The sequence below is a fragment of the Schistocerca piceifrons genome, chromosome 2 (assembly GCF_021461385.2).
Source record: "Schistocerca piceifrons isolate TAMUIC-IGC-003096 chromosome 2, iqSchPice1.1, whole genome shotgun sequence".
NCBI lineage: Eukaryota > Metazoa > Arthropoda > Insecta > Orthoptera > Acrididae > Schistocerca > Schistocerca piceifrons.
In genome coordinates this window covers 455,029,389-455,056,094 of record NC_060139.1, presented here as the reverse complement: position 1 = coordinate 455,056,094, position 26,706 = coordinate 455,029,389, and the positions used below count along the sequence as shown (strand labels likewise).

The 26,706-nt window shown below is 42.1% G+C and overlaps 1 protein-coding gene across 1 annotated transcript in view; it reads right to left on the bottom strand.

Moving 5' to 3' along the window:
• The window catches only part of LOC124776319 (sialin-like), a 152,327-nt gene that overhangs the window by 19,300 nt on the left and 106,321 nt on the right, over positions 1-26,706 (bottom strand). Inside the window, exon 7 of the mRNA XM_047251256.1 lies at positions 21,295-21,427. Within this exon, the coding sequence (XP_047107212.1) occupies positions 21,295-21,427 (133 nt within the window). The remainder of the gene's footprint in view (positions 1-21,294; positions 21,428-26,706) is intronic.

Genomic DNA, 26,706 nt, shown 5'->3' with positions numbered 1-26,706 from the left:
ATTTTATGCACGAACTGACCTCTCGATTACGTCACATAAAGGTTCGACGGGTTTCGTGTTGGGTAATACAGGTGGCCAAATCATTAATCCGTGTTATCCAGAATGTTCTTCAAACTAATCGCGAACGACTGTGGCCAGGTGACATGGCACATTGTCATACATAAGCATTCTATTGCTGTTTGGGAACATGTAGTCCACGAATGGCTGCAAATAGTCTCCAAGTAGCTGAAGACAACTATTTCCAGTCAATGATCGGTTCAATTAGACCAGAAGACCCATCCATTCCACGTAAACGCAGCTCACACAATTATGGAACCACCACCAGCTTGCACAGTGCCTTGTTGACAACTTGGGTCCATGGCTTCATGGGATCTACAGCAATATCACAGCTCAAGTGAATGTAGGTAAATGCTCTTATTGACCATATGGCTCATCACATGGTGTTCATATTTGGTATACATATACAGGGAGGTCCATTGATAGTGACTGGGCCAAATATCTCACGAAATAAGCATCAAACGAAAAAAATACATCGAACGAAACTCGTCTAGCTTGAAGGGGGAAACCAGATGGCGCTATGGTTGGCCCGCTAGATAGCGCTGCCATAGTTCAACCGGACATCAACTGCGTTTTTTTAAATAGGAATCCCCATTTTTATTACATATTCGTGTAGTACACAAAGAAATATGAATGTTTTAGTTGGGCCACTTTTTTCGCTTTGTGATAGATGGCGCTGTAATAGTTGCAATGCCAGTGATAACGATATTTGCTTCGTGATACATTGCCCGTGTTAAAATGGACCGTTTACCAATTGCGGATACGGTCGATATCGTGTTGATGTATGGCTATTCTGATGAAAATGTCCAATGCGCTTGTGCTATGTATGCTGCTCGGTATCCTGGACGACATCATCCAAGTGTCCGGACCGTTCGCCGGATAGTTACGTTATTTAAGGAAACAGGAAGTGTTGAGCCACGTGTGAAACGTCCACCACGACTTGCAACAAATGATGATGCCCAAGTAGGAGTTTTAGCTGCTGTCGCTGCTAATCCGTACATCAGTAGCAGACAAATTGCGCGAGGATCGGGAATCTCAAAAACGTCGGTATTGGGTATGCTACATCGACATCGATTGCACCTGTACCATATTTCTATGCACCAGGAATTCCTGGCAACGAATTTGAACGTCGTGTACAGTTGTGCCACTGGGCACAAGAGAAATTATGGGACGATGACAGATTTTATGCATGCGTTCTATTTAGCGACGAAGTGTCATTCACCAACATCGGTAATGTAAACCGGCATATTATGCACTATTGGGTAACGGAAAATCCACGATGGCTGCGACAAGTGGAACATCAGCGACCTTGGCGGGTTAATGTATGGTGCGGCGTTATGGAAGGAAGGATAACTGGCCCCCATTTTATCTATGGCAATCTAAATGGTGCAATGTATGCCGATTTCCTACGTAATGTTCTACCGATGTTACTACAAGATGTTTCACTGTATGACAGAATGGCGATGTACTGCCAACATGATGGATGTCCGGCACTTAGCTCGCGTGCGGTTGAAGCGGTATTGAATAGCATATTTCATGACAGGTGGATTAGCCATCGAAGCACCATACCATGGCCCGCACGTTCACCGGATCTGACGTCCCCGGCTTGCTTTCTGTGGGGAAAGTTGAGGGATATTTGCTATCGTGATCCACCGACAACGCCTGACAACGTGCGTCAGCGCATTGTCAATGCATGTGCGAACATTACGGGAGGCGAACTACTCGCTGTTGAGAGGAATGTCGTTACACGTATTGCCAAATGCATTGAGGTTGACGGACATCACTTTGAGCATTTATTGCATTAATGTGGTATTTACAGGGACTCACGCTGTAACAGCATGCGTTCTCATAATTGATAATATCACAAATGTACATGTATCACATTGGAACAACCGAAATAAAATGTTCAAACGTACCTACGTTCTGTATTTTAACTTAAAAAACCTACCTGTTACCAACTGTTCGTCTAAAATTGTGAGCCATATGTTTGTGACTACTACAGCTCCATCTATCACAAAGCGAAAAAAGTGGTCCAACTAAAACGTTCATATTTCTTTACGCACTACATGAATATGTAATAAAAAATGGGGTTCCTATTATTAAAAAAACGCAGTTAATATTCGTTTGACCTATGGTAGCGCCATCTAGCGGGCCAACCATAGCGCCATCTGGTTTCCCCCTTCAAGCTAGACAAGTTTCGTTCTTTGTAGTTTTTTCGTTTGACGCTTATTTCGTGAGATATTTGGCCCGGTCACGATCAATGGACCACCCTATATATATGGCTGGACTTTAACTTTTTGCACTTAATCTCCAGCAGCAGCATGCCGCTAGAAAGACTGCAGCGTGCTGCCGTGATAACGCCAGACTCGATGAAAATCAAAGTCATTAGATCCAAAAAGACCAGCGAGTTGTAATGAAATCACTAGAAGAACTCATATACCGAACATTAACATCATGTGATGAACCATGTGATCAATAATAGCATTGACCTACATTCACCTGAGTCATGATGATGCCTGCCTGGCGTACATTGAGAACTTTCCACCACTTGACTTAATCGCCTACCTTTACGATAAATCCAGTCCTTGGATGCTACTAGGACTGAGGTGTAAACTGTTAAAAGATGACTCTGTATCAATATTTATAGGTATTCAAATGAAACTCAAATTTATTGGTGATTGTACTGTGTATAATAGTATATAGGGTGCTAGCATCAATCGAGTCCCCTGACTCTTACCATCTGAAATCAGGACTCATCTGACCCAGTCACGGTGTTACAGTCGTCTACGGCCCATCATACGAGTATAGAGTGACGAGCACAGGAGAAGCTTTGCAAACGATGTTGTGCCGTTAGCAGTGGCAGTCGTGTCTGTTGTCTGCCTCATTTCACTGCATTGCCCTAACAGATGCGTCCGTCGTACGTCCCACGTTGACTTCTGCCATTGTTTCATGGCGTTGCTTGTCTGTTAGCACTGACAACTGTACGCAAACGCTGTTGCGATACTTACCGCTATCTGCATATGTGCATATCTCTATTCCATGACTTTTGTGAGCTCACTGTGGTTACATTGGCTATACTCTCTGTCGATGGTGAGGTGACCTCTCTGACTGAAGTGAGGTTTCATCTGTGCCAGCGTAGTGGTAAGAGCAGGGGTGTGACCTGGTACAGTAACAGCGGTAAGCAACAAGTGCGCGTCTCGATGTATGCTCGGTCAGCGCAGACAGCTTGCCTACTTGGCTCTAGACGGAAGCTGCCATGCACTGTCTTACTGGATGTTGTCAGTGTGTATATCGGTCATGAGCGTACTGAGTACCGAAGTTTTTGGGCGAATAAGACATACAGAAATCTTCTACTTCAACAGTATTGGAGACTCAGTGTTTTCAGGTGAACTAGAGATATTTTGTATACTATATGGAGGACTTGGAAGCCAAGTAGACGAGAATTTGCTGTAAAGAATGGCACCTAGAAACTGGACAAGCAGTGCATAAGGGAAGGAATCATTCCCGATAATTATTGTTGTTGATAATTTCTAACGTTGATCAGGCAGCCAGATGAAAAATACAGAATTTGCTCAAATGTGCTCAGTGCTGGCTGGTGTTCCGAGTACAACTGGTATCAGATACTGATGGTTAAAAACCTGCTCTATGGTACTATTACCTACGTTTATGGTGGAGTCTTCCCCTTTTAAAATTGCAGCATTAGCAGAATTAAACAGGACTGCGATGTTTCGGTGCTTCATATGAAAGTGGATCAATTCGAGTGGTCTTTTAACGCTCTTTACGAAGACACAATCTGTTCTACAGTTTTTATGTAATTCCTAAAGTTTCCTGTTTTTAAGTTTCTCACATAAAATATACTGCAGTAGATCGTAAAGTGAGTCAGTATCGACTGTGAAAGGACCGATACTTCTCGTGTTGTTTAGAAGTATACTAACGCATCACAGTCATATGAGTATAAATTTGAAGTTTTTGTCGACGTTACCAGGATACTTCAGATCAGCCTAATAATGGCGACTTCACCAAGAAGATCTTGGGTGAATGACCTGATGTGTTATGTTACATCTGCGGCTATCTGACTTTCAAAAGTAGAAGTGAGAACATAACCTCATTTGTCAAAAAAACATACCTATCTTATTTTGGCATAAATTTAGGAGACCAGGAAAAAACTTTGCCCACACACTGTTTGTGATACATGGATTTGAGGAGTTGAAACAAGGCAAATGGAAATCGTCACCATTCAGAATTCCAGTCATGTGGAGAGAAAATGCAAACCATGTAGGTGACTGCTGTTTTTGTATGGCGAAAATTGACAGGCATAACGAGAACGGTATGAAAGGAATCATTTATCCAAACCTAAAACCAGCCATAAGACCCATACCACATATTCCTAACATTCTTGTGGCTGAATTACCCACTATTTTAGAATTTTCTTCTTCTTCATCATCATCATCAAGTGAAACTTTAGGTCCTGATTATGACAACCAGAGCTTTTTACACAATAAGAACTGAATGACTTGGTAAGAGATATGGGTCTCTCAAAAGAAGCACCACAAGTTTAAAGGGAAAACATTTGCTTACCCTGGACACAACATTCTACTCGTTTCGATCAAGAGAATCGGAATTTGGTGAATATTTCACTAGAGAAACCTCTCTTGTTTATGTAAGAACATTGAAGGGGTTTTACCAGGATGTGGTGTTATAGATTCTAACAAAAGAGGCTTCAAGGGCGTACTTCTACACACTAAAATTAAGCATGACTCAGTGCCAGTAGCACTTAAAAGAAATCTGTGAAAACATGGAGATACTGCTGAAGGTATTAAGCTATTCGAAATACCAATGGGTTGTATGTCGGTACCTGAAAGTTATAGGAATGCTGCTTGTGTCGTGTGCCCGTGGGATAGTCGTACCCATGAATCGCATTGGAGTAAAATCGAATGGCCTACCAGAATAACAATGAATCCTGAGGACAAAAACGTGATAAGAGAATCTTTGGTGAAATCATCATGCCACCTCTTCACATTAAATTGGGAATCATGAAACAGTTTATCAAAGCGTTTCCTAAAGATGGCGATTTTTTAAGTATATAAATTCCAAATTTTCTTTTCTGTCTGAGGCTAAACTTACAAGTAATATTTGTGGGAACAAGCATTAGAAATTTGATAAAAGATGAAGTATTTGTGAATGTACTAATACAAGAAGAACGACTGTCTTGGACAAAAAGTGGGTTGACATTTTCTTACGGAGTAGGAAGCATCCAGATTTCAAAGCCATGATGAAAAATATGTTGATAGCTCTGAAATATTTAGGATATCAGCCTTAAAACCCATTTTCTTCATAACCACATTGACTTCTTCAATGGCAATCTTGGAGATGTTAGAGAAGAACATGGAGAAAATACTCATCAAGACATGAAAGAAATAGAATCACATTATAAAGGCAGGTGGGATAATGGGATGGTTACTGACTACTGTTGGTCTCTAAAAAGAGATAAGGTGGAGTTGCAGTATAGAAGAAGATCTCGAAGACAATATTTCAAAATGAAGGGGAAGCAGTACTGGAAAAGTGCAGTGTCTGTGTAAGACTTCGGATATGTTAACTTAAATTGTGATTAGACGTATGAACAAATGAGTGCTGTTTGATTTTGTTTACTAAATACATTTGTAAACACTTCACATATTACTAGTATAACTGCAAATGTCTTTGTTAATATAGTAAAATGTCTGGTCTATGTAAATAAAAAACAGTTGCCTCATATATGAAAGATCATCACTTGAGAACAGCTTCACAGAGTTGGCTGGTTCTTTTTTTTTCTTTCTTTTTCTATGTTCTTTGTTAGGACAAGGTTTGTATGAAAGAAAATTTTTGGAAAATCCACTGAAAAAGTCGGAAATTTTGATGGTATTTTTGTATCAATTAAAGAAATATGATGGACGATTTGACAGTTCTGTTGTCACATGTTCTCATAAAAAAAGAAATAGTGTGACATTTAGTATGACACTTCTGCTGTCGCATGATTTCATAACAACAACAAATTCCGAATTGAATATTAATAGTTAACGAAAAAGAATACAATTAAAGCAATATTTCAGTGTGTTATCCGTGGTTATCATATCTTTGGTGTGTTGCAAAGATTGAATTGATGTCAGTTCGTGGTAATTTGGTGTGTTGCAAACTTTCAGTTGATTTAAGTTCATGGTAATTTGGTATATTGCAAATGTTCTGTTGATTTCAGTTCGTGATTTATTTCTTTGGAAAAAAATTCCACCAGTGAGGCGTCAAAACATCGGTCAACGTACGCACAACGCAAGCCAACTACATGAGCGACGAGTCAATGAGACTGACGAGGGAATGGACAGTGTTTGGAGGTAAACCAAATATGAATTTCTCAAGTACGATCCACTATGACACCGGATCAACGGATACAGTCGACTTTGTCTCGCTCAGTTGGAGCTTATGCAGAGAATAATTTGGAGCATACAGTCAAACATGACAATTCGAACTAAACGTTTGGCGTTCAGATACGATCCAACAGTCGCTTATGCCGCAGATGTATTGGTCGATTTCTGAATAATGAGCAATGTTTGTCAACACTGCAATGCTTTGAGATTTCGACATGAACTACCAGGGTTATGTTGTGCGAGTGGAAAGATCAATTTACCACAACTGACACGGCTAGCACAGCCACTGGCATCATTGCCTTCTGGCCAAGAACCTCGATCGAAGCATTTCGTGCAGAATATACAGAAGGATAACAGTTCCTTCCAGATGACATCATTTGGGACGAATATTACCGAAGAACGGGGTTTTAACCCAACTTTAAAGGCAATTCCTTTCTCAACTGCATGACACATCACATACACAGGTACATCACACAAACAGCAACGATGCACAAAGTTTCACTGAGGCTCATAAATCAATAATTTACAGTTACGATTTATTTTCTTTCAATAAATTCATGATCTTATTGAAATTTATTTGTTTCAATTGACACAAATTCAAGTAAAGATTCAGTCGAATGGATCCCTTCTCAACCAATTGAATGTCCTGACTGATTAACTCATCATTCCCTAGTGCAAACCCGTAAGGATAGAAACTCAAAATTTGAAGAGCGTATTAATCCTATACTGTAGGTATCATTTAAGAAGGAAGTTTCCGAAATTCCACACTAAGGGGTTGAAATAGGGGCTGAAATGATTTTTGAAAATATGTCGCTAATAAGTCAGTTTTAAAGCTGGGAGGACGAAAGTTGGTTTTGGTTTCTCGGTCAGCAATTAAAAAAAATGTATGTTTAAGCACTGTTGGAAATTTTACCCCCAAGGGGGTGAAATAGCGTGTGAAAGTTTTTTTTTTAATAAATCATTATTAAACAAGTACAAAATCATTTTTAAGCTAGATCTATTCTGATGTTTGTAGCGTAATTTCCATTCAGACAACTTACCTGATCCTCTTGTGAATAACTGTTTATTGAGTTCAATTGATTTTTTATTCAATTAACTTTTTCTTTTCTGTTGGATCAATAATAGTCTTAAGAGCAGTTTAATAATCTTGCGCTATTGCTGGTTTGAATAATTGTGTTTCAGGATAAAAATTGTCCTTATGAGGGGTTCCATGATGAAAGACATTTTTTCTGTGGAACGCACAATTGTAATTTGCTGAGCTTCGTGATTTTCAATAAATCTGTTTTATGTAATGTGTTTGTCAAATAGTCAATCGTTTGCACCCTTTCCTAATCTGTGGGTCTCAATGTTTCTGCAGTGCGGCGTTTCGCTATCACACAGTTATAGTACGTCTTCTCAGCGGAAAACAAGCTGAACATTTACGCCCGTGGTCGTCAAACTTTTTGGCTAAAGAGCCAACACTGACAAGCGGGACTGCAACTCAGGCAGCATGTGTACCAATTGGGAACCTTCATAAATTAGTATGATAGGAGAATGCAATGGAGTAGCTGTAGTACGAATGCGATAATTTGGCCACCGGTGTCCAAGTACTGATTGTTAGAAGTCGGTTCCATTCAGAACACTCCGAGTCGACTATTTTGTTTCAATTTCTTACGACCCTCAGCGACCCCATAGTGATGGCACTGTAATTGCCTGCAGAAGTGTTGTTGCGCTGTCTGTGTGGGCAGATGATTAATTGATTAATAACAACAATTGTATTTATTTTTATTAATAATGCAGTGTCAGACAGGACCAAAATGTTTACTAAATATTTTGAATGTTATTTTTCTCCTATTCATTTCTATTTATTGCAAAAGATTTAATTAATTATATATTCCTTGCTACAAATGTGTACCGCATTTGAAGATGTCGTCTCTATAAAGGACAGTCAAATGGAAACGAGACAGACAGAAAAAAGTAAGGAAACTGTTTATAATTTAAAAGTTAATCTCTAAACTATTAACACGTTTATCCCAATGTGAGACAAGGCGGTCGGTGCCATCTTGGAAACTCGTTTGCCGTTGTCTATGGAAATATTATTGTATCTGGGTGTGCACCTCTTTGTTCGCAGCATATCGTTAGCAATGGATGTCTTTCTTCAGGGCTCCAAAACCCATGGGGAGAGATTGGCCTTCATGTTGCTAAGGTTGTTTCGACTACGCTGCAGAAGTTCCGCTGGGTCGCTCCTACACTTCCCCCATGCGGTCCCGATCTTTCCCCATACGATTTAAATATTATGCGAGCGTGGCGAAAGACATCCATGGCTGTCTATTTGCTTTGGACGAAGATGCGCACGCCTGGGAACAATCATGGTTCGGTAGGGAGGCGCAAAATTTTTTCCATTAAGGCACCGACCGGCTTGTCTCACAGTGGGATACATGTATTATCATTTGTGATGATTACTTTTAAAATAATATAAATTTTACTTACTTTTTCCCATGTGTCTCCTTTTGAGTTGACTGCTCCTTATATAATGCAAATTCACGAATCCATGTTAGTTCCGTGTCAAAATTTGTGTCTTAGTAGGTGATGGGCACTAGTGAAGTACGCTCGTGAATTGTCAACATTGGCAGACAAAGGGCAAAAGATTCCCTCTCTCACATCCCCTAACCCCTCAGTGGTCTCTACCTCTGAGGTAAACGCCCAGATGTACTTGGCTCACTTGCGAGTTCACCACCGTCAATAATAATTGAGTGCATCTTAAGACCTTACTGTTCCTATAAGTATTTTTGATTCATGCTGTGTAGGAAAACTACTCTCTTAAGAAGCTCTTTACGCTAGTTGACATTTTTGGATTCGGCTCTTAGCCACATAACGTTATAAAATACGGCTGAGAACCGCGAGACGCACGAATCCTTGATTCAGGCCTCATGCGGCTCGCAAGCCGGCTTTTGCTAACCAATGATTCACGCGATTTATTTTTACACGTATGAAATTATCTATAATTACCTATGTTCAATGTTTCGAAGGAGCAAGCCTTCGTCACCAAAATTGCTCTACAAGAATCTCGTAAAAGCGATAAAAATAAATATATTAAAATTCGTGCTCACTTATAAACGTTTCTTCCTTAAATGTACTTGACATCATTTGTGCAACCGGTAAAACAAGGTAATGTTAAGTCTGCGTATATGGTGCATGAACTTAGACAGTGTCACGGCAACAGCTATTCAGGTGCACGGTCCATATTCCTCCAGGAAAAACAAACACATTTTTAACTCAGCTGAGTACTCAGGGTGCATAATCACGAAACCAAAGACACCATCACCAACGAACACACATAATGTACACCTCTACGACGATGCCCGGGAGTTCCAATCTTGTAACGTAATGAACGTCCACAGTAGATAACCACAGACTTCGATACCGTGTCGGGTGTCCAAAAGTTTTTGAAAACGTAATTTTCTTCTCGTGTAATCTGCACGTATAATGTATTTTCGCTTTCACTGTACTGTAACGTGGTCGCTAACTGTTCCAGAAGAACCAGTTTCCTGTGCAAAACATTCAGTTTTTGTATATCTGTATGTATGTGTGTCTCACAGGAGTTGTCAAGCACATAAGATTTTAGTTACTGTTTGAAGTTAATTCTGTTATCAATTAAATTCTTTCCATCACTCAGTACGCGGTTAAAGATTTCTATGACTGAGTAAATTTACGCGAAAAACTATGGCAAATCATATTCAACATACGTCGTTCGCCTTAGTCATCTGATGGAAGCACATGTTTACGTTGTGAGCCGCTGCATGGCGAGAGCCAGTTTGGCCTCCGAAGTTGGGTAAAATGTTAACTCTGACAAGATGCCTTGTGTCCATGAGGTACATAATTCAATTTATGCCCCACCAAAATTACTCTAAACGTTGTTATTTCCTAAAAGTCTTTTTCTCCATTCTAATTTGGTTTTTTGTACCACGGATCTATATGGTGATGCCGTTAAATCGAAACGCGCAATAAGAGATATACAAAAGGAATAAGCGACTACGACAAGAGTATACACTGATGAGCCAAGACGTTATGACCGCCTTCTAATAGTACCTTGTTTGTCCATCTTTGGAACGAAATACGTTACTGATTCTGCGTATCAGGGACCCGAAAGAACATTGGTAGGTTTGTGGAAGTATGTGGTATTAGATGTCTATGCACAGGTAATGTAATTCGCGTAAATAACGGGCCGCTGATTTGCGTACGCGGTGATGGCAGCTGATAGTGACCCATATGGGTTCCATAGGATTTAAATCAGGCGAATTTGACCACTGAGACGTCAACGTGAGTTCAATATAATGCTCCTCAAACCATTGTAACATGGTTATGACTCTGAGACACGGACAATTATACTGCTGAAAAATGACATCGCCGTCGGGGAAGATATCAAGCATGAAAGGATGCAGGTGATTCGCAGCTGTCAGCGTGTATTCAGTTACTACAACAGGCCCCATGCAAGCGCAGGAGAATGTCTCTCACAGCAAAATGTTGCTTCCACCAGCCTGTGCCTGTGGCGCGCTGCACGTTTCGTGCCGTCGTTCATCTGGATAACGGCGTTAGTGGAGACAAGCAACGCAGCGACCTAGTATAGCAAAAACGGCGATTCACCCGAAGAGCCGACACGTTTCCATTGTTTAACGGTACCAAACTCACTGCAGACGTAACTAACAATGTCGTTGGTCAACATGTGAACACGTAGGGGAGGCCTGCTGCGGATCCTTCTACCTCTTTCCGTAGATGCTCACGACAGTAGCACGTGAACATTAGACCAGCTTCGCCGTTTTCGAGATACTCGTTCGTAGGCTATGGGTAATAATCATGTGCCCTTTATCAAAGTCGCTTATCTCAATGGATTTCCCCATTTGCAGCCGATGTCTTGGCTACGGCGATTCCCCGTCCATGACTGCCCTGCTTACATAATTTTGTTACCCAGTCACATGACCACAACGCCACCGGGCGCATCAACATCGCGATGGACAGTGGTTATAATGTTTTGGCTCACCAGTCTGTTATTGAGACAGACACAGTTGCACTCTCGGTACAGAACAGAACGCAAAAATATCGACAGATGAAAGTTAGTAGAAGTACGTGCTCCTATAAAAAGATGGAAGTAATGAGCATACAACTTCGACCGTCACATGTTGGTGAAAGATCTTGCCGAGAACCCAAGAAAATTCTGGGCGTCTGTAAAATCGCTAAATGGGCAAAAGGCAGTAGAAGACAGCAATTGGAAAATTAAAGTTTTAAATCTCACCTTTAAGAATTCTACTAACATACCGCCGTTTGACTGCTGCACGAACTCCCGTCTGGAGGACATAGTAATAAGCATCCCTGGCTTAGAGAATTAACTAAAAGAGTGAAAACAAGTAAGTCTCCAGTCCCGATGGAATCCCAACTCGGTTTTACAAGGAGCAATCTACGGCATTGGCCCCTTACTTAGCTCGTATTTGTCGAGAATCTCTCGCCAAGCGCAAAGTCCCAAAATTGTTCAAATGGCTCTGAGCACTATGGGACTTAACATCTGAGGTCATCAGTCCCCTAGAACTTAGAAGTATTTAAACTTAACTAACCTAAGGACATCACACACATCCATGCCCGAGGCAGGATTCGAACCTGCGACCGTAGCAGTCGCGCTGTTCCAGACTGAATCGCCTAGAACCGCTTGGCCACGCGACCGGCGCGCTAAGTCCCAAGCTCTAGGATAAAAGCGTAGGTGACTCCTGTACTGATCCGCAAAATTACAGACCAATATCCTTAACATCGATCTGCTGCAAAATTTTTGAACATATTCTCAGTTCGAATGTCATAAATTTCCTTGAGAGAAAAGCTTCTCTCTACAAACTAACACGAATTCAGAAAAAGTTCCTCGTTCGAAATTCAGTTTGCCCTTTCCATGCACGATATCCTGCGAACAATGGATGAAGGGAAATAGGCAAGTTCCATAGTCCTAGATTTCCGGAAAGCGCCTGACGCAGTACTCTACCGCACATTGTTAACGAAGGACTGAGTGTATGGAATATAGTCTCAGATACGTGATTGCCTCGAGGACTTCTTAAGTAAAAGAACCCAGTATGTTGTCTTGGAAGGTGAGTGTTTATCAGAGACAAAGTATCGGCAGGTGTGCTCCAGGGAAGTGTAATTGGACCGTTCTTGCTCTCTACATATGAAAATAATATGACGGATAGTGTGAGAAGTAATCTGCAACTTTTGCTGATGACGCTGTATTGAACGGAAAGTGCCGTCACTGAGTGACACCAGGAGGGTGCAGAATGACTTAGACAGAATTTCTGTTTGGTGTGAGACAAGGCAGGTTGTTCGGAATGTATAAAAATGCGAGCTAGCGCCGACTGGTAGGGAAGAACAATCCTGAACGAATGAATACATTTTAGTTTGTGCTGCTTGACACAGTCATGCCGATTAAATATCTAGGCACAACTTTGCTGAGGGATATGAAATGGAACGAGGACCTGATGTGGATAGTAGGGCAGGCAAATAATCGACCTCGGTTTATTGGGACAATTCGAAGTAAGTGTAGATCATTTATAGAGGAGACTGGGTATAAGACACTTGTGGAAGTCATTCTTGAGTATTGCTCGAGTCTTTGCGGTTCCCACCAGGTCGTGTTAAAGGAAGACATCGAAGAAATTCACTAATGTGGTGCTAGATTTCTTACCAGTAAGTTCGATCCACACGCTAGTATTAGAAAACGCTCTGCTAATCTAAATGGGCATTCCTCAAGGGAAGACAACATTCTTATCGACAAACACTATTGGAAAAGTTTGGAGGACCAGCATTTTCGGCTGACCGTACAAAGACACTGCCACCTACATACATACGAGTATGGCAAAGGACCGGGGAAGAAATTAGGTCTCATATGTACGCATTTAGAAAGTCGTTTTTCCCTGTCTTCAAAATGGTTCAAATGGCTCTGAGCACTATGGGACTTAACTTCTGAGGTCATCAGTCCCCTAGAACTTAGAACTACTTAAACCTAACTAACCTAAGGACATCACACACATCCATGCCCGAGGCAGGATTTGAACCTGCGACCGTAGCAGTCGCGCGGTTCCAGACTGCGCGCCTAGAACCGCGAGACCACCGCGGCCGGCCCCTGTCTTCATTTGCGTGTGGAACTGAAAAGGAATTGACTAGTAATGGTGCAAGATACCTTCAGCCATACATCGTATGGTGGCTTCCAGAGTACTGTGTTGACGTATATATAGATGAAATATAATTGAAGGAGAAATGACCAAATGAAAGTCATATCGATGGAAGGTGCTGGAAACGAATGGAGAGAAAGCGAAAAGAAGAGAAAAAAGATAAGGTTACATCTACAGTGTATTTAATATCTATATATATATCTGGAGTAACAAATTCATTAGGATAATTCAACTCTTCTAAAGCTGCCCGTGGCGATTGTTGGTGATATGACTGTCAAGTGGAAACGCGAAGGAACAAGCACACCTAGACCAGTACCTGGCTGACGTCATGTCGAGCAGTGCGTAAGGTGGTTGTAAAAAATCGCATGGAATCAGCAGAAGGAAGTTCTGCGAACATTCCAACTATCAGAACGGTGGTGCGCATGGAGTTAAAAAGAATGGTATAGTGTGGTCGAGCAGTTGCTCGCGAACCACACATTTCTGTACCCAGTGCTAAGTGACACTTGCGGTGGTGTAAAGGTCGACGTCATTGGACAGTGGATGACTGGAAACGAGTGATTTGGTGGATGAATCACGCTACACCCCCTGGAAATCCGATAGAAGGTTTTAATTTGGCAAATGCTTGGGAAATGTTAGCTGTCATCATTTGTAATGCCAACAGCGACCTGCGGAAGACATGTGTTACAATGCTGGGGCGTTTTCCGTGGTTAAGGTGTTACCCCACTTTTGTGATTAAGAAAATGCTAAATGTGGAAGGATATAAACACACTTTACAGCATGTTCTGCGTGCAATAGAGGAACAATTCGGAGACAATAAATGTTTGTATCAGCAGGACAGTGCACCCAGCTATAAAACAGCATCCATGAGGCAATGGTCTGTGACAATAACATTCTTAAAATGCACTGGCCTGCCCAGAGTCCCGACCTGAAACCCCTGGAACACCTTTGGAACGCATTAGAATATCGACTTCGCTCCTACCCCAGTTTCCAACATCAGTACCTTCACTAGTTTCCTCTCTTGAGGAAGAACAGGCTGCCATTCCTCCACATTAAAAGCGTCCCCTACAGAGTTCAAGCCACCATACAGGCAAAGGCTGGACGCCCCCACATTAATGTCCACTAACAGATGTCCAGTTAGTTATGATCAGTTAATGTTCATAGATCGGTAGCGCTACCTGCTCTCTGCTCGAGAGGTAAATATCGTTCTGACAAAATGAACGAATAGTTATTAGGGGTTCTTAATAACAGTTCACAAGCTTTTTTGTCTCTGGAAGCTTTCTGAGGACGAATTCCATATATTATGGTTTTCATTTTGTCGGTGGCAGCCAGTCATACACGTCTATACGTCGTTTGCTCCAGACTACAGACAGCTCTAATCTTACAGCTTTATTGTGTTCCAATCTAAACACGTTCGTTCTGAGGAACACTGTTGAGAAAATTTAGAGACCCGGCATTTGAGGCTGACTGCAGATAAATTGTAGTGTTGGTAACACCGGTTCCCGTCCAATCACCAATGTTAAATAACGTTGACTCGTTTAGTACTTGGATGGGTGACCGTCCGGGGAACTCCGGGTGCCGTTGGCTGACGCACACGTAAGTCGCCGAAGTGGCGTCCAGCTGAAAGACTTGCACCAGGCAGGTGTGCCACATGACGTTTATTTATTTAATTCTACTGCCGCCAACGTACATTTTGCGTAAGTATGATGAAGATAAGAGAAATTAGGGCTCGTTCGGAGGCACTGCAGACAGTCGTTGTTCCCTCGCTCTGTTTTCACGTGGAACAGGGAAGAAAATGACTAGTAGTGATACAAGGTACCCTCCGCCTCGCACCTTACGGTGGCTTGCGGAGTATGTATGAACCGGTAGATGTAGATGAAAGTGACGAAAAGTGTTAACATTAGTTTCATTTGCAGTAAATTATTATTAGCAATCAATTACAAAACACCATTTCCATAAATAAAACCTAAATATATCTTACATACAAGATTAATAAAACTGGTCAATCTGCATTAATTAAAAAATAGCGAAAAATATAGAGAAAGGTACATTTGAAGATAGTTGTCTGTTCTTTGACCAGAGTACTATTTTGTCGTCATCCGACTAGAATCTAGATGTCCATACTTCTTCGTGTTTTCTTTTTCTTTTTTATTGGATATTACTGTCTCATAAATAACAATATCGTTAATAAAATTTAGTTGCACTTAAACACTTTCCTTTGTCTCTGTGATATATTATGAGTTACATAGAAACAAACATAAAATGTTCTATTGTAATCTCTTACGTCTACTGGATGAAAGAGTGATATTTATTGTGACCCTGGTAATTACTGCATTATAGCAAACTAACTAATGTAGTAACAGTGGCCAAACGCAAGGCATAAATAAAACGTACGTATTAACGCTTCGGTACTGATCTTCTTCCACTGTTGACCCGCAACCGTTCGACAACCACATAAGTGGTGAACAATGGGTATTGTTACCACATTAGTTAGTTGATTACTTGTGTAACAATGACTGTAGTCACAGTGAACGCCCATTTACCCAGCATACACCGCACAGTGGAACGCGTTATTTTAAATGTCTGTTTACTTAGAAGGGAATTGAACAGTACTTTTTTTTCGAAATCTCTCCTCATGAACTACTACAACACATGAAATATTAAAATTATATTTTAGGAACACCGTGCACTATGTGATCAGTACTTTCGTTAAGTAAGTCTTAACCTGGCAATTATTGTGGTTGGCTCTGAGCACTATGAGACTTAAAAAAAAAAAAAATCTGAGGTCAACAGTCCCCTAGAACTTAGAACTACATAAACCTAACTAGCCTAAGGTCATCACACACATCCATGCCAGAGGCAGTATTCGAACCTGAGACCGTAGCAGTCCCGCGGTTCCGGACTGAAGCGCCTAGAACCGCTCGGCCACCACGACCGGAGCAGTTATTGTGTCTAGTGCGAATTAAGAGTGCAGTCAACATGCACGATTCAGGAAGTTCTGACACTGAGGTAAAGTCTGGAATGTTTCAACCCACGTAGCTAGGAACAGTAACGATAAAATAATTCTGTAATACCATTCTGGATAAGTCTGACATCCTTCAGTGGGCGATTAACACATTTTATAACCTTCAAATGTGTCTTTAAATGTATAGCATATCAAAGAACCTTCCAACCAATCTCTAAGAATCCAAGTTCCAAATCATTATACAACCAAATTATGCGAGAAACACGTACAAAAGCACACTCAGTATTTTTCTTTGTATTCTGTGCATTTCTGTCAATGTATCACGGTCGCAAAAGAAACGACCAAGAATTTCGAGCAAGACTTGGTTTGAAATGTGCTGTAGTCACTTGAGTTATGGAAGTTGTAAAAGTTAGAGATAATTCTTCTAGTAACAGAAGAAGTGTGATCATTAAATAGGAGCTTTGAAAATATTTCCCATTACTTTAAGGTCTGATTTCACGAAAATTGGGACAGGTTCAACAAACATAGTGGTGGGACAGAATGATTTCGCACGTTTTGGAGATGTAATTTTTTTGGGTTCGTTTCACTATATTGAAACAGTACGAGAAAAAATAAAATGTGGGAAAAGGAACATGTAAAAATTTATAACTTTCTATATGTAATATATGTCTTGTGTATTTGTGCAGATAGTCGAGTATTTTTTTCGGGAGGGGGAGGCAAAGTTCATCCGTCAGCCCAGAGGCAACCGCAGAGGCTGGAGCCAGAGTCCATAGTGCACCAGCTGGCTGCTATAAGAACGACCGATGGCTATATGTTGCTCATTGATAACTGTTAAGGGACAATGATGGCACCGTGCTTTTGTCAACGAAATTGTTCACCTACGGTTTTGGAACCGAGGAAAGTTGAATAGCTATCGAGGAACAGTGGGAGGCACTTAAGAGGAACTAACAGTGGGAGGCACTTAAGAGGAACTAAGTTCGTATGTAGAGGATCGGAAGGATCGAATATTTAGTTACCGTTCGTTCGCTAACTTGAGCTGATGCGGTTAGCCATCGACATTAATTAATCGGGCGGTTGTATCGATGCATTATGGAAGTGCGAAGTTTCCGCAGTTTTATAGGTACGTCTGCTAGGGTCTGTATTTCAGGGAGAGATTGCAGCAATGGGTATAGACTGGATATCAAAGACAAGAAATTTTATTGCGCTTCTCGACTTATTTTGAAGAATTATCGCAATGACGCATTCTTCAGTTACCTGAGAGTGGATTTAAATTTTGTGCGTGTAACGCGGTTACGAGTTTTCTGAGGTCTATGACTCGAAGATAATATTGTTTGGCTTCATCGATCGGTCTGAAGCTATTTGAGTCGTGGTTGCGATTATGGTGCATTAGTAGCACAGCACGCCTATAAAGTGGGTGCTGTGATTAATCTTAAAAGCTGACGAAGGCGTTTTCTGAGGCATAGATAGAGTAATGATAGTGAATGTATTGGACAGATCTGGTATTTGAGGTGATACGTGAATAGAATTTTGTGGATACTGAATTATTTTATTGTCGAGCGGAGTTCTCGGAGATTTGAGGATTGTTACTGTAACATCCAGACCGTTGTCGTTTTCTTTTATTTTGATAAAGCTTACCCCACTCGCGTTTGCGACAGTAACGTTTCGTTTTGATCGAGACTCTAGCTGAACCACATTTAAGCGGAATTCCACTGCAAACATTATCCCTGTACTTAATAATGACGAGTGACACTTTCATTCACGTTTTGTTAGTGGCATCGCAGATCGCTAACACCTGAAGTGGTTGCGAATTTCACAGTATCCGTTTTAAATTGAGTTAAAAACTGGTGTTAGCACCTAGGATTTTTGTTTGATTTTTTTTTATTATTACTTCAGTTTTGTTTCTCACTCCATCACCCGTTGGCGTTTGTCTCTGTACGTGGTTAGTAAAGGGAAGAAAAATAAATTGTTATTTTGTTTTAAAGTCAAAACCTAGACCCCGCGTTCTCGTTTAGGCCAGAGTTACTAAGTAACTGCTATTTGAGAGAAATCATTCATTATGACAGAAGCAAGCGAGATCTTCAACTGTGCAATATTAACAAATAGAAGAGAGCTGTCGAAGTGAGAGATTCTTGAGTGAAAAGTGAACGTAAGATAAGTAATCCAAAGTATTTACGAGGAAAAGAGTTTTCTCAGGGTAATTTAACTGATAAAAATCGTAATAAAATAATTCGATCTATAATTTGTACTTAAAAGGATGTAAGAGTGAGTTATTTACTTAAAAATACAGAAAATGCGAAGGAATGGTTTATTTTTATTCTAAGGTTGAAAGTTTACAAATGCAGTTTCGTAACGCAAAGACAGAGACGTTGTTTATATTATAGACGTGTGTTGCCGTAGAAGCAAAATAGGTCGCTGATTGTACCCATCACAAAATTCATACATTTGAAACATATTTTGAATGTTTTGTGAAGGTGCTATGTGTAAGTAAGAAGGTTACAAAATATGTCAATCTTTACTGTGATTTTACCAAAAACTCATCAGGGAAGCGAGCGCATTGAAGGTCTGTGACTTACATTAAAGAGCGGTCTCATGTATGTATTGGTAGTAATGATTCTTGGCTACCCTAAAAGGTTAAGAATAAGAAAATTAAATTATTTCTCTTATAGAAAAGTTCTAGAGAGCTACCTCTTCATACGTGTTTAGACAAAATAATTGCAGATTAATTTCGATAAATTAATTGTATTTAATCTTTGATGATCTTACTGGACAGTACGTAGTTGCATAGTCCCGTTAGTGTGTTGACATCATTTTGGGGGAACAACCAATTAAAAGTCACCGCTATTGACCATAACATCCTAATAATACATAACGCAAAGGCATTTAGAGATTATATCGATAACAATCTACGCAGATAGCTGCCTTTTGTTTGCTCAACTGCAGTTCCCCAGAACCGGAACTTCTGTGTAGCGAGAGCGTTACCTCTGCGTTCCTTCACATTAACAATCATGATTCTTAAGACTATTTAAAAATTCTTTCTCATTTTCTCCTCGTATTGTGGGCGGGGAGGGGGGGGGGGGGGTTGTGTCTGCATGTAATAGAACTAATTGCATGAAGTTATATACTGCTATTCCAGCACAGGCGACATCCACTGCAAATGAATTTTCTTTAATGAACCATATTGTGGTAATGAATCCGAAGCGTTTCGAAAGTATACAGCTCATGTTCCATTTGTGTATCTGTGTCTAAAGAGAGTATGACAATACCGTTGCATTTAATATGCATCCTTATTTGTCATACTTGTGTGTTTATTTAATGAACAGTTTGCTATTTTTCCAGTAACTTCATTTAAATGTTCATCGTAAGTTCTATTAAAAAACTGTGCTAATATAAAACTGGTCAATCGCATGTGTTAGCGAACACCACAATTGTAAAGAGAACCAGAAGATGTTTCTGTCAAGAGGGCATAAATAATTTTTTAAATAATTAACAACAGCCTGTTGTCATTTATCGTGAGCGCACTTGAGCAAGGGCACTGGGTTATTTATTTATGGACAAACCGTTATTTATATTTATTGTGAATGATTTAAGTGTGACTGAATGTTTATAACATTTCTTTATTTAAATATTGTTGAAATTTATTAGCATAGTGCGGGAAAGTGTTCAACTTAAATCATTTCTGGACAGCTTACGGACGATGTAAGTTTGGTGGGGACAGCCTTCAGCCAATGGAAAAACAGAAATAGTGGAACCATGTGGGGGTCAAGTGGAGACTGTGACTTCTCGAGTGAAGAGCTCAAGGGAGCGATTCGGAACACTTTATATCGAGTTCTGGAAGCAGGCACGCCCGTCTAGAGTAATGTACGTGATTGAGTCGTGATTGTTTCTGGGCAGTAAACGGCCGCTATAGTATTCTAACTTTTAAAGGGACCTTGTATTTCGAGAGGTTTGAATGCCTGATTTACAGAACTGAGAACAGGCAGAGTATGAGTTACTATTCTTCATCCTGCGTATGTTAATTGTGAATTATCCTGTTGAACTCTGATCTATTTTGAGCTGGTGAACATTTCGTGAATTGTGCTCGCGAATTGTCTCAGTTTTTGCGAGTCTTTGATGATTGGGATTTTTCTACCTTTCTCGTAACACTACTAACTTATATCATTAGTAAGGAAGATGTAATGTGCAGATTGACAATAGCAAGAAAAGAGAAAGTTTTAAATATAAGATATAAATTCAAGTGTTAGCAAGACTTTTCTGAAGTATTTGTTGGAGTGTAGCTTTCTACAGATGCTAAACCTAAACGATAAAGTATTAAATAACTGAATAGAAGCTTTAGTACGACAACTAATAAAGAGGTACTACATCTTAGTGTGAGAGAAGAAATTTTTGCCTTTCGTTGAGTAAAAGAAGACATTGGTTGCCTGAGCACATCTCGAGGCATAACATTGTCAGTTTGGTGCCGGAGGGAAATGTGAAGAGTAAAAACTATGGAGGGAGGGCAACGTGTTACTACAGTATGCTGGTTCAAATGGATGTAGGTTGCAGCAGTTTTGCAGAGATGAAGAGGCTTGTACAGGGCAGACTAGCTGCGTCAAGCCAGTCTGTGGGGAGGAGAGGGAACTGGTAGTTCATTGCGGAAGGAGAATGCGGGAGTTGTCGTGGAGGCAAGTGCGTGTGATGCGCGGGAGCGCGCTGCGACACTCACAGACGAAGGTGGCGATGCGGCGTACGACGGTGTGCGTGGCGCGTCCGGAGCTCAGCAGGAAGTCCGAGAGGCGCGAGAAACCGTAGCCGAACAGAGTCCGCAGGATGTGCGGCAGCCCCGACAGCATGCCCGTCTGCAACACCACCACCGCTGAAACGTCCCCTTGGAAAAATTATAAATGACTGTGCTTAAACTGACACACAATATTTTTAGCGCAACGCAATCTGACTTTCAGTAATCCCTACAAAAGAATGGCCCTGACTAACAATAACATATACCTTTCATGAATTCTTACCTCACAAAAATCTTCGTTACTCGAACTACCGCAATACAGCGAGCGCCAATACTGCCAGCTAAATAAAAGATTCTAACTACTGAAGGCACTAACTACTGATAGGCATAGTTAGCAAATGAAACATTTTGATAGAGGAAAAACAATGTATTTACCTTAATATTGTTCAAAAGTCATATTATACAGGGTGATTCAAAAAGAATACCACAACTTTAAAAATGTGTATTTAATGAAAGAAACATAATATAATCTTCTGTTATACATCATTACAAAGAGTATTTAAAAAGGTTTTTTTTTCACTCAAAAACAAGTTCAGAGATGTTCAATATGGCCCCCTCCAGACACTCGAGCAATATCAACCCGATACTCCAACTCGTTCCACACTCTCTGTAGCATATCAGGCGTAACAGTTTGGATAGCTGCTCTTATTTCTCGTTTCAGATCATCAATGGTGGCTGGGAGAGGTGGCCGAAACACCATATCCTTAACATACCCCCATAAGAAAAAATCGCAGGGGGTAAGATCAGGGCTTCTTGGAGGCCAGTGATGAAGTGCTCTGTCACGGGCTGCCTGGCGGCCGATCCATCGCCTCGGGTAGTTGACGTTCAGGTACCAATTTCAGACGATAAGGTTTCATAACTAACCTTTTTCGTAGGACTCTCCATACAGTTGATTGTAGAATTTGCAGCTCTCTGCTAGCTCTGCGAGTCGATTTTCCTGGGCTGCGAACAAATGCTTGCTGGATGCGTGCTACATTTTCATCACTCGTTCTCGGCCGTCCATAACTTTTCCCTTTGCACAAACACCCATTCTCTGTAAACTGTTTGTACCAACGTTTTATACACCACCTATCAGGAGGTTTAACACCATACTTCGTTCGAAATGCACGCTGAACAACTGTCGTCGATTCACTTCTGCCGTACTCAGTAACACAAAAAGCTTTCTGTTGAGCGGTCGCCATCTTAGCATCAACTGACGCTGACGCCTAGTCAACAGCGCCTCAAGCGAACAAATGTACAACTAAATGAAACTTTATAGCTCCCTTAATTCGCCGACAGATAGTGCTTAGCTCTGCCTTTTGTCGTTGCAGAGTTTTAAATTCCTAAAGTTGTGGTATTCTTTTTGAATCACCCTGTATATATCAGTTCATGACATCCAGTCTTACAAATTTACTGTCTCTGTCCAAATCATCCGCTCTCAAAATTCCGCCATATCTCTCCCCACATCCACCACTGCTGGCGACTCACCTCCAATTGCGCAACGCCATGCGCTGTTAACATCCAGCTGCCCAACACTACAATAGCCAACAACAATGGAAACCGGCCACAGACTGCACACAGCACAGTCAGTGATTTTCATACAGAGCGCTACCAGGAGTTACCAATAAAAAAAACCTAAACAGCCTACTTACACCGCCAACACCGGCTAATCAAACTGGAGCGCTGTGGGCGAACAACAGTACAACAGACCCGTCTGTTTCTTTACATCTGTGTACATCACATACAGTGGTGGATAAAAACGTGCGACCACCAAAACCGCAACAATTATCTTACCTAATACGGCGAAGAAAAACCGTTGGCATTCAAAGCAGCTTCCTGTAGTCTCGCAGTGGATAAACACATGAGCTGTATGGTTTTCAACTGATTCATACACTACTGGCCATTAAAATCGCCACACCAAGAAGAAATGCAGATGATAAACGGGTATTCATTGGACAAATATATTATACTAGAACTGACATGTGATTACATTTTCACGCAAATTGGGTGCATAGATCCTGAGAAATCAGTACCCAGAAAACCACCTCTGGCCGTAATAACGGCCTTGATACGCCTGGGCATTAAGTCAAACAGAGCTTGGATGGAGTGTACAGGTACATCTGCCCATACAGCTTCAACACGATACCACAGTTCATCAAGAATAGTGACTGGCGTATTGTGACGAGCCAGTTGCTCGTCCAGCATTGGCCATAAGTTTTCAGTTGGTGAGAGATCTGGAGAAAGTGCTGGCCAGGGCAGCAGTCGAACATTTTCTGTATCCAGAAAGGCCCGTACAGGACCTGCAACATGCGGTCGTGCATTATCCTGCTGAAATGTAGGGTTTCGCAGGGATCGAATGAAGGGTACAGCCACGGGTCGCAACACATCTGAAATGCAACGTCCACTGTTCAAAGTGCCGTCATTGTAAACCAGAGGTGACCGAGACGTGTAACCAATGGCACCGCAGACCATCACGCCAGGTGACACGCCAGTGTGTCGATGACGAATACACGCTTCCAATGTGCGTTCACCGCGATGTCGCCAATCACGGATGCGACCATCATGATGCTGTAAACAGAACCTGGATTCATCCGAAAAGTGACGTTTTGCCATTCGTGTACATAGGTTCGTCGTTGAGTACAGCATCGCAGCCGCTCCTGTCTGTGATGCAGCGTCAAGGGTAACCGCAGCCATGGTCTCCGAGCTGATAGTCCATGCTGCTGCAAACGTCGTCGAACTGTTCGCGCAGATGGTTGTTGTCTTGCAAACGTCCCGATCTGTTGACGCAGGGATCGAGGCGTGGCTGCACGATCCATTACAGCCATGCGGATAAGATGCCAGTCATCTGGACTGCTAGTGATGTTCAGCGACCGCCGACTTGCTCGGATACATCAGTCGAGTGTGCCTCTGGTGTTCACGGCATCGATCCTCGACGGTACGCATCGTCTGACCAATATACGACTTGCCACATTGACAGGGAATCAATGTTTGTCGGAAAATCACGCCATGGAGTATGACCGCACGAGGATTCTGGTACAGACGTCGAGATACTGGGACAGTGTTGTTAGAGAGGCCATCGAAATTCGCACCAATGACGACCTCATAAACCGTGACTGTGGCTATAATCTTAGCAAGGCTTGGGAACCAGCGATCGGGTTAATCAAGAGTAAATGGAGCAAACGTATAGTTGTGACGGCCACGGCGGACAGAGCCATCACACCGACGTCATCTCAGACGCCGTCGCAATCTGTTCCACCGCGCGACCGTGGCGCGGGGCGCGGACGGCGGAGGGAGCGCGCCGCGGGCGGAGGGTATTTAAATCGGCCGCCGCCGCGACCGAACCCAGTTCCCTCTGAGCAGCCATAGCGTACGGATCTCCATGCCGGCACGTTCACAGGAGCTCAGTCCGTCAGTTCACCTGATGATGGCGACATGTATGATCGCCGAAATATTGTGCCCGTTGGACACTATAGACCGGCAGCATACCCATGGATATTTTGATTATCGAATACGCCGGGAGAAACTCAAGAATCACATCATACACCTTTACGGTGAGGAGATGTATCGCAGCATGAAGAAATTTGAAAAGTTGCGCCACCGTAGATGTCGTTTGCTAAGTACTCTTGCCTTTCTAAAGAGATGTCGTTCCGAGAATGTTGTTCCAAATTTTGCTAAGGTTATGCATCACATCGATTCTGCAGCAGCTAAGAGAATCAAGAAACGAGCCAGCCTTGCATTGGTACGTGAGAGAGTGCAATTCACCCGCCGGAGCCGCGAGTTTATCTCACAGGAATTACTCAAACTACATTTGGAACTGGCTAGTAAGTTCACTTCTTGTTCCTGGGATTGGACTGATGGTGTCACCTGGGTGTCAGCTGATTCCGCCCATAAGAAGGCTACGGGACGTCAAAAAGCTAAGTTCTCACGTCACCTTGACAAACCATCTCTGCAGGTTCCGTGCAAGACTGTCATCAATTTGAGTGGCATGGTGTTGAGTGATGGTGCGGTCTCGGTTTTGCAGAAAGGTCTCAACTTCGCTCCCACCCCCAAGTTCACTCCGGTCGCAGAAATTGTTAGTTCTGTTGAACAGGTTGCAGCTCGACTTCCGCCAGAATCAGCCGAGGAAATACGTCGTGAAACTTGTCGTGCGTTGACGAAATCCAAGCTGATGAAGTCAAATATCAGCAGTAAAGAGAGGGCGGCCATTCGTGATCTGAGGGAGCGCTCTGAAATTGTTGTCTTACCGGCTGACAAAGGCAATGCTACAGTTGTTGTCTCCCATAAGGACTACACTGATAAGATGCAGAGCCTGCTAAATGACGATTCCTACCGGAAGATCAGCGTTGACCCTACAAAGAAGGTGGAGAACAAGACGAGGGCGCTTCTCAAGGACGCAGATTTACCGGAGGGTGACGCTAAGAAGTTGTTACCCCAAGGTCCGGTACCGCCTAGGCTATATGGACTCCCGAAGGTTCACAAAGAGGGGGTACCATTACGCCCCATTGTCAGCAACATCAGGGCACCTACATATTTGTTGGCCAAATACCTGACGGGAATATTAAGTCCTTATGTGGGTAAATGCCCTCATCACATCCGTAATTCCGTGGATTTTGTTAAACGCCTTGATAGGTTCAGGTTGGGTGAGTCGGATATCATGGTGAGTTTTGACGTCGTTTCCTTGTTTACGAGGGTACCCCTGCGAGAGTCACTAGAATTGATTAGGCAGAAGTTTGACGAGAAGACCACTGAACGTTTTAGGCATGTCTTGACTTCCACGTATTTTCTTTTTAATGGAGAATACTACGAACAAACGGAGGGAGTCGCCATGGGTAGCCCACTCTCACCGGTGGTAGCGAATTTGTACATGGAGAACTTCGAGGAGGAAGCCCTGTCGTCATCCGTATGGAAACCTACTTGCTTTTTCCGTTACGTGGACGACACGTTCGTCATCTGGCCACATGGTATGGATAAACTCCTTGACTTCCTTACACATCTAAACTCCATACACCCCAACATCAAATTCACTATGGAGACTGAAACGGAGGGTAAATTACCTTTCCTTGACGTCTTGGTCAAGAGAAGGGCTGACGGCACCCTAGGTCATGGGGTGTATCGGAAGACTACGCATACTGATCTGTATTTGCACGCAGACAGCTGTCACCACCCTTCACAGAGGAATGGGGTACTTAAAACTCTAGTACATAGGGCGCGCACTATCTCTGACGCAGAGAGTCTACCCCAGGAATTGGAACATCTGAGAACTGTATTTCGAAAAAATGGGTACTCAGAGTGGCAGATTCAACGTGCTCTCCGCCCAACCACTGCAGCACAACCTGTTGAGATGGATGAAGTCACGAGGGA